General features: G+C 48.6%; 1 protein-coding gene across 1 annotated transcript in view; it reads right to left on the bottom strand.

The window, feature by feature from the left end:
* Positions 1-9445, bottom strand: part of Cdh13 (cadherin 13) — a 1027905-nt gene that overhangs the window by 461690 nt on the left and 556770 nt on the right. Inside the window, exon 5 of the mRNA XM_021220018.2 lies at positions 3765-3917. Within this exon, the coding sequence (XP_021075677.1) occupies positions 3765-3917 (153 nt within the window). The remainder of the gene's footprint in view (positions 1-3764; positions 3918-9445) is intronic.

Here is a 9445-nt window from a genome sequence, read left to right as displayed (position 1 = left end):
TCCCTCCCTCCCTCCCTCCCTCCCTCCCTTCTTCTCACCTTCCTTTTTTCCAACTGAACAGGGTCCACACATGCTAGGCAGGTGCCTCTACCACTGAACTGTCTGTCTCCAGCTTTCTAAGTTGTTATTTGAGACAGGATCTCATTGGATTGTCCAGACTGGCTTTGAATTCACACTGTGACTCTAACTGGCCTTCAACCTGAGATCCTTCTGTCTCAGCCTCCTGGGTACCTAGGATGACAGGGGGTCTGCTCTGCTCCTTGTCCTTGGCAACTCTGGTTCCTCTGCCTCTTGTGTGAGACAGATAAGAGTGTGCACGGGGAGAGGTTCCAAGTTATCTGCGGTGCAGTGTTCAAAAGTGGTAGCGTTTAATTCTGGTATTCATTTAGGGTCAGGGATGGCTGTATCTCAAGGAATGGCTTATTCGCTGGCCCCCTTGACTTCCATCGGAGTGCCTTCTGGTTGGATCTGGGGGAACTGTTGGCTCCCAGATCTGCGCTTTTGCACATGAACAGTGTTATTTAACTCCAAAACAAACAACAGCTATATTAGAGCAATTATGATGTCAATACACACGCCCACACACTCTCTGCTTTTGAAGCTTGGGAGGAGAATAGAAACGAAAGCCCGGAGAATGTGGAGACTTAGGATGTGTGCTTCGAAGGAACCACTCCGTTCCCACTCACGCTGACTGTTACAACCAGAACGGACCTGGCCTCCATCTTCCAGACAGGAAGTCACGTCCCAAGAGAGTTTGAAACGGACTGGATCTACACCATCCTTGTGTCTAAGGATAGCTTGACAAGAGTCACCTGCTCTTCCTCAGGGAGAGAAGGAAACGGAAGGGAAGGGCTGAGGCATGGGGAGACAGGGCAGGAGAACCCAGGCTGCCATGGCGGGGCGGAGAAAAACCCCCTAAGAAGCAAAGGTAACAGATTTGCCATTCATCCATCCTTGTCCTCCTGGGACCACACCCCATGATGCTCCGTGGCACAGGACCTGCAGATGACTGGAGACCCCTACAACACACCACATGGCTACCGTACAACCCGGAAGTTCTGGGAAAAGCCTTCAGCTGGGGTTTCTGAAACAATTAAACCACGGGTCATGGGTGACCTAATTCTGCCTGATAACCTGAGCCACGAAGGCTGCTGTGACTGTCGCCCAAAGTCTCCCGCCTCCATGGACCTTTATCACGGCACCTGGAGATAAAGATCACTGCCACCTCCTGAGGTGGAAGCCCAGACTGAGGAGGGCCGAGTGTGTGGCAGCCAGAGTCTTCACCTGGAGATCACAGGCTCCCAGCAGAACGATGCTCTATAAACTAATCCTGGATCCCACACACATCAGCATGGCCCTTGGATACAACACTCCCTACTCATTAACATGTGCAGGCCACACCTTGAGAGACACCTCACGGACTCTCATTCCCTGGTAGACCTCGTTCTCTTCATTTAATATCTCCTGTTTATCCCCCAAATCCCTTTGATACCTCACAAAAGGACAGTGCGACCACGGCTCTTGTTTACATTAGACATCGTTGTGTTTGTCAGATGTATGTCACCAGGTCAAACGTGTTAGGAAACAGCAGAACTTAAAACATTCAGGAAAATGATGCAGGGGGGGGGTGTGGAGAGAGAGAGAGAGAGAGAGACACTCCTGATTTAGGAGTGTCTGCTACACGCTGGGCACTGTGCCAGGTGTTCATGGAAAGAACCCCATTTTGCCTTGTATGGAGAGGTGCCTACTATTCTCTGTGCCTTGTGAAGAAATAACGGCGAGATGAGGGTTGCCCTGGCTCACACGGCTCAGGGAGAAACATGGCTGCTGAGATGTGTGTGACGGGGTTGCTGGTTTTTAGTATGTCTTTTTCTGATCCCTGAACTCTTAGCCACTGAGCTCTGAAACGATCAGACTTGCCAGACCCCCGCCTCGGTTCCTTGGTTTTGCAACCTCACATATATCCCATGACAGGTGTGGGGAGAGAAGGTGGGGCCTCTCACAGACACAGAGGCTGAGTCCTCCCTGGTTATGGTCACAGCCTGTGGGCCTAGCATCAACATTTTCCAACAGTCAGCCTTCCCCTTGGTACAAACAGCTCATCTTTGGCACACACTGGCCAGTGCTTTCTCCTGTACATAAAAGGTTCAGAAAGCCCTTAGCGAAAGAACTTGGAGGCATCCACCTTCCTAGGACCAAGACCCACGATGCTTGGGGACATGGAACCTGCTCGCAGACAAGGACCCCACAACACAACATGTGGCGAGCAGCAGATGCCTCCCGTGAACATGGTCTGACATTTCTTTACTGAAATTCACATAGACAAAGGTGCGTGGGCAAGAGAGCCACATGCAAAGTCCACAGCCTCAAACACAACCACTAACCCTGACTTGCCTCCTTCCTCTTCCTTTTTTGCATGATATTAATCGATGGAATCGTTTCCATGCAACACCAACAGAACAACACAAACTCGGGACCAGCCCACCAAAATGGAAATCCCAGCTGGCAGCAGATATGCGCGGTCCCTGTACTCGCAAGTCAAAGGCTATTTCCTCATTAGGAAATAAGGTGGTAATATAATTTACTTATCAGCTGTTCCCAGAATCGAATTACAGGAAACAAATTGCATGCTTAAAACAAGTCCGCGGCACCGAGTACATTCACAGAGGGCCTGTGGTTTGTGTACCGGCTATGAGCGACCATGGTGATGGCGTGAATACCGCAGTTCCCAAGGAGACGCCCATTCTCAGCATCAATGGCTTTTTCCTGGTATTTACTTTTTTGATCACATCTGGGTATTTAATTTTATACATTTCCTTGATTTTCTTTACTTTTATCGCTGCTCTAGAGGCACACCTGTCTTAATGTGTGCAAACACTTCATAACGAGGACACCATAAGTGCTTGTCTTCTGTCTCTTGTCTTGAATATTCTCATGGAAGTACTCTGTTTCCACACAAAGCTTCTTCATAGATATTTTATAGATGTGTTCTCTCTCTCTCTCTCTCTCTCTCTCTCTCTCTTTGTGTGTGTGTGTGTGTGTGTGTGTGTGTACAGTGCCTGTGGAGGTCAGGAGAAGGCATTGACACCCCTTGAGCTGGACTTAGGGGTGGCTGTGAGCTGCTCAATATGGGTTCTGGCAACTAAAGTCAGCCCTTGGAAGAGCAGCACGTGCTCTCGACCACTGGAGCTCCCACTCCAGTCCCTTGCATCTTAAACGCTGCAGGAAGCTGCCTTCCTTGACTCCCGGATGCAAGCACCCCTCCTGTAGTTCACTATTGCGCCATGCTCCACCCTAAGGACCATGGCCTACATTGTACAAAACTGCACTAACTCCTCCAGATTTCATCAGGATAAACGTCTAAAAGCAGGATTATCTTGTCTGAGGGTTTGTACTTATCATGGTGACTCGGAACACAGGCCTTTGAAAGCCAGGCTTGGCCTCAGGGTTTTGACCTCCTCCGAGGTGCCTCTGGTGTCTCTCTCTCTCTCTCTCTCTCTCTCTCTCTCTCTCTCTCTCTCTCTCTCTCACACACACACACACACACATTGGTCTCTATAACCCAAAGAGTGACACAGGCCCGGTGACTCTGCTGATGAGCTAGGGGGCCCCTCACTGTTATGCTCCACTTTTCTTATCCCAGAAGCACCTCGAGCCACACTTTCGCAGGTTTGATGAGGCACAGAAATAATTGGCTCAGTGGGAAGAAATCACTCTGAAATCCATATCGCTACGCACAGGGTGAGCAGGCACCCAGAACTCACTTGATAAGTAGCGATCGTTTCTCTGTCCAGGGTCCGTGTCACAGAGACGCTGCCTGTGTTCTCATTGATTCTGAAAGTTCCTTTAGGATCTTGATCCACTCCCTTCCCAGTGAGCCGGAACTTGGACCCTTCGGGTCTGTCGCTATCGACTACCTGTTCAGAGAAACAGAGTGACATTTAAGACGGTCTGAAAGGCATGGAGAGAACCTGTCATAGACACACCCCCCACACACACACATCTTGGGGACCAACCCACGAGTGTCAGGTGCCAGTGCAAAGCTGCCTGATCAACCAAGTTTAGCCAAAAGCAACCTTGCCCAAAATAGCATCATCATTGCTTAGCTTGGTTCATGCAGATGGTTACAACTTACAGCTGAGGAAGCTTAGCAATGCTGGAGGGACCTGGGTAATGGAGCAAGGCGGCCAGGTGATGAGGAAACTTACATTGTTTCTAATGGAGGAAGGAGATTTGGTTTTCTCTGCTAGCCAGGATAAGTGTCAGAGCTGTTTATCCACCACGCACTAGGCAGGCACTGAGCAAGGTTGACACCTTTGTTGCTAATGACCATATGCCTCATGGCTCCCCTGGGTGCCCGGCTCTGCTGAGGGACTCTCTTGAACTTCTTTATACTTTTAGATGGTGCTTGGAATGGGGCTTTTTAAAAAAAAAAAAACATCCTGAGTTTGTTTGTTTATATAATGGGTAGAACCACAGTGGTGCAGTATTAAACAAGGTGGCTGTGGTCCCTGCTCTTAAACAGATGAAAGTGAGATTCTGAACCATGTTGTCCATATCTCCAGACGCCACTGTGCAACACTGCTCTTTGTGACCGTAGACCTTGGTCCGATGTCTGAAGGCTAAGTTCAGAAATTAGAGGTAGAGGGAGGTTCTTGTGAGCACAAGGGATAGTCAAGTCAGAAGCAGCAGGCAGGTGTGTGTGTGTGGGGGGGGGGGAACACCTAGAAAATTCCAGAAACGAGGAGTCTTGAGCACACTCTGAGCAGAATTGCGGGTAGGTAAGGGTTAAAATACAGAGGTCAAAATTTGGTGTGTGGAACTGCGCAGTTAAAAAGGGGACTGATGCTTGCACAAGCTGTACCATAGTTAATCCGTATCTCATGTCGCTGTGCTATCAGAGTTGCCATTGTTAATCTGGTTATAACAAAAGCAGCTCAAAGGCCATGAACGCGGTAGATACTGAGGAGGCACAGATAGAAGGCAGCGGATGTGCAGGCAGCTGTAACTACTTCACACAAGAGCAGGTGTCTATGTAAATCAGCACCCTCCAGGGGCAGGGCAAGAACCAAGCCTGCAATTCTGCACTCAGGCACCAGGTGGCAGTGGTGTCTAAGGTAGGATGAGCATCTTGGTGGGTGCCGTGGGAGGACCGGTTGAGGTGTATCAAAACAATTCCACAAGACAAGTAGGTTTTCTTGCGTTTTCATTTTTATGATTAAAAAATGTTCTCTAATGAAATATACTTAAGGCTTTAATTAAACACCAATTATCTCTGTTTGAATTTTTAAGATTAATGGAAAATAGGATCAATAACAAGATGTACGATACTTTTTGATAAAAAGACATTTTAATCAGGGTTTCATGGGAGTTAACTCATCTCAGGTCCTTTCCTGAGCCCCCATCCCCTGCTTAGAGGCTTCGGAAGGTCAAAGACCCCATGGCTTCTTGGCCTTCTGCTTGAGGCCAGGGTCCACCATATTGTCCAGTTGAGCAAATACATGCCTGTCTTCATACAAACACATTACAATCCTATCTTCAAACACAGGTTTTTGCCCCGTTCCCAATTATGTCAGGTGCAAAGTGGGGCCAATCACCATTTAGCTCTGGGGGATAAGGGAGCAGGGAGGGAGGTTGAGGATTTAAAGAGACAGTACAGCTGGGTGTGGTGGCCTGGTCTATACTCATAGCCACACAGGGGCGGAGGCAAAAGGCTCTCCAGTTCAAAGCTTTAATGTTCCAGAGTGATTTAGAGCCAGCATGAGCACCTTGGTAAGACGCTATCACAAAATATAACTTTAAAAGGAGGCTTAGGGGCTTGGGTGAGCAGGCCTGAAGGTTGTGAGAGAGGAGCTGGCCCTGCTCATCGCCTGAGCAAAGATGGAGAGCTGGCCCTGGTGGCATGAGTCCAGGAGAGCTGGCAAGCTGAACGCAACCCAGCTTCTAGTCCGTCACAGATCTAGGGCTTTGAGCTGGCCCACCCCAACAACCACCTCATTTGTGAATTGCTGGAACGTGTGAAGGGGCCTGTCCTGCAGATCCAAAGCTACAGGATCTCCATGACACCGGGCAACAGCAGAATATCCTAGGGGAATCATGGTGAGGATCCAGTATTGACAGTGTAGCAGAAGCCAGAGGCCTCAAACCAGGTCAGTGATTCATTGCAATGAACATTTGCAAGTAGAAGGTGTTTGGGCAAAAGGGTATACTGTGCGACATACCACAACCTCCACGGATATATATATATATATATATATATATATATATATATATATATTTTAAAAAATATATAATATATAAAATATATAAAGAAAATATTTAATATATAACATTTATGTATTATATATAATATTTATTATTAAATATAGTAAATGAAAATAAAAATATTAAAAACAAATATAAATATAAGTATATTAAAAATTAATATATTTTTAGTTTTAGTTTTCTTTTAGTGGGGAGGTTGCAAGGGCAGAGGGTGGATATGAAGGGATGAAGAATGGTACATGATTGGAAATTCACAAAGAATCAATTAAAATTTTTTTAATAAAAAAGAGGGCTAGGGGTATACAGAGTCCTTGCCTAACGTGCCTGAGGCCTTAGGTTCAGTCCTCAGTACAAAACCCCCAAACTAAAGCGTAAACTAAGCACACAGACCGGGCGTTGATAAATCAGGGCTAACCACTGTAATTCCAATAGCAATAATTGCAATAAAATCACGCTGTTGCTCATGGGTGAGATGGATCCCTCCAGGCATAAAAGGCTTCTTAGCCAGATAATAAAATTAAATCCATTTCTAAGGGAATAGACTGGCGTTTTAAAGAAGTAAATTCACAGACTTCTCCGGTCCTGGGAGGGACGGTCCTAGCACGGTAGACGGGGACAGCTGGGACCCTTGGCTGACCCCTATTTCTATCACTTGCCCTCCGATGGGCATTCAGATGCCCCCTTTCTGCCCCTCGGCACACTCTAGACTGGTTCCGTTAACCCTCAAGACAGTCTGAGCCAATGAACACCGAGTCCGTGTCCCTGGACAGCTGCGGAGGAGACCCTTTGAAGTGGGGCCCTGTTTGCACGGGCCTGCCGCACGCGGTCTGGATTGGGGTGAGGACCCACCAGGAAGAGCCTTCGGTGCTCTCTGTTCTCTTCTCCATCCTCCTTTGTTCAGAGAGGATGGGGACCCAGAACCTTCGGGAAGAAGCCAAGCTCAATGTGTCTCCCGGGGGCAGACATCTCTACAGCAGGCTGAACTCTAGACTTGGAAACTCTCCCAGCGGAGACTTTTCCGTGTACCGACAAGGTCAGGGCCAGTGCCTCCTCCTCTCTCAGAGAGCTTGAACCACTTGCCCTTATGGAGGCAGAGTTTCCAGAGAGAGAGGCCCCTGTTTAATGAGTGACTGCCCGTGTATCAAAAGGACTTATTCTCTAGGGTCAGGGCAAAGCTCCAATGCTGGGGGCTCTCTCTCTCTCTCTCTCTCTCTCTCTCTCTCTCTCTCTCTCTCTCTCTCTCTCTCTCTCTCTCTCTCTCTCTCTCTCTCTCTCTCTCTCTCTCTCTGTCACTCTTCCTCTCCTCTCTTTCTTTTCTCTTTCGTCTCTTCCCCTCCTCTTTTCTCTCCCCTTCAGAACCCAGCTTTTTAATCTATACCCGGAGCCTGCCTCTAGTCCTCAGAACTGTGTGTGTTGTAGGACACTGAGCCACAAGGGACACCTTCCCACGCGGAGGGGCTCGTTCTATCAACGAGAATATCTCTTGAGCTATGGTACCTGGTGAGTGTCAGCATGTCCTGGACTAAGGGGCATGTGAGTCCCCATGCCTCCTGGTCCTGCTTGCCTTGCTCCCTCACGGCCCTGCTACACACCCAATCAAGCCAGAGGTCCAAGCGCCACTCTGTCTTCTGTGGACAGACCGCCATCCCTGGCCCACATATTTCTCACTACTGCCTCTTGGAAGCTTCTTTTGAAACAGCCAGGTCCGTTTGCCACCTTCCATCTTAAACATAATGATAGCATAGATTCTTCCAGCCTGCTTCCCCGGAGCTCAGTGAAGCCGAGTGGGCGCATCTCCAAGGCACAGCCCACCAGTTCCACCTGTGCAACAGGCAATGGGGCTGAGGGGAGCTTGGAGAGAAAGCACGGGGGATTGGGGACCCTCTTTAGGGGAGACTGGGTTTTATCAGTTGACATTGCAAGTCTACAAAACGAAGACTTGAGAGCCACAAGATTGAGCTACAGAACAAAATTTGCAAGAGAGAGAGGGAGGGAGGGGAAGGAGGGAGGAAGAGAGGGAAGGGGGGAGGAGGCAGGGAGAAAGAAACAAAAGAAAGAAAAAAGAATTCTTTGTTTCAAAGTGAGCTTAGGATTTATAGTGTTGGCCTCCTCCTTGGTCTTTGCTGATACATTGATGAGGATGTTCAGGTCTCTGACTGAAATTGCGAAACAATTTCCTCGTGGTGGAAGTATGGAATTTTAGAGAGAATTGAGGGTTATGGATGGCCCTGGTGCTGTTTGTATTTTGATGCTAATTCTGCTTCCTCAAGAGTGGATCACTTAAGTACTCAGGTCAAACAACAACAACGTGCTGGTCAGATAAAGGCTAGAGCCTGTGATTGGGCAGTGGTAGGAAATGGTGGGGCGGGAGGCTTTAGAGAGGGAGAAGAGAGGAAGGAGGAGGGGAGTCAAGGAGACAGAGGAAGACTGAGGAAAAGGAGGTGGAAGGAAGATGGAACAGAACCACGTGAGCCAGAGACTGCACAAGTAACAAAAGATCTCATAGCTGGGAGAGAGAGAGGTGCATGTAGTGGTAAATCTGCCCAATCTAGACATGTAGTGTATAAGAATTAAAACTGAGTTATATGGTTTTTACATGGACACACTGCGGTTAGAGAATTACTACACCAGCTGAGAGCTTCTGAGATGTAGGTTCTGAACAAACTTCACCTGGGGGAGCTGAAACTTGGAAGATGCACAGGACCCCTTCAAAGGACAGAGAAAGAGAACTAGCAGCTCCAGGAGGCTGCTGGGGGTGGCCTAGGGTGGGGAGGGGCCCGGAGGAGATTCTCCAATGTGCCCAGCCACCTGCAGTCCCGAGGACACCTCCAGGGGTCTACCTTTTGAGACTCACCACCCACTCTGGGGTGGCTTTGGGAGTTGCTGCTGTCTTATAAAGTCCATGCTCCTTACCAACATTTCTCCGAGTCACCCTAGTAAACTCCCTGGCTCACCAAGGCCAGCTTTCAGGGTCATTACTTTGGTTTGTTTGCTCGCATCTCTCCAGGAACAGCATCACAGAGCACCCAGCCCTTGCCTTCCAAGGCTTGAGGAATGCATGAGGTTTCAGGGCCACCCAGCCTCATTGAGCAAGAGATACTTGGCCTGCTATATAGTGGCTCTGAGCTGTGGGTATTTGCAGCTCAAGAATTTCCAGATCGTCCTTATGGTGGTACGTGGT

This window comes from Mus pahari, chromosome 20 (assembly GCF_900095145.1).
Source record: "Mus pahari chromosome 20, PAHARI_EIJ_v1.1, whole genome shotgun sequence".
In the NCBI taxonomy this organism is placed as follows: domain Eukaryota; kingdom Metazoa; phylum Chordata; class Mammalia; order Rodentia; family Muridae; genus Mus; species Mus pahari.
The sequence above is the reverse complement of the archived record's forward strand: the minus strand, read 5'-3'. Positions and strand labels throughout refer to the sequence as shown.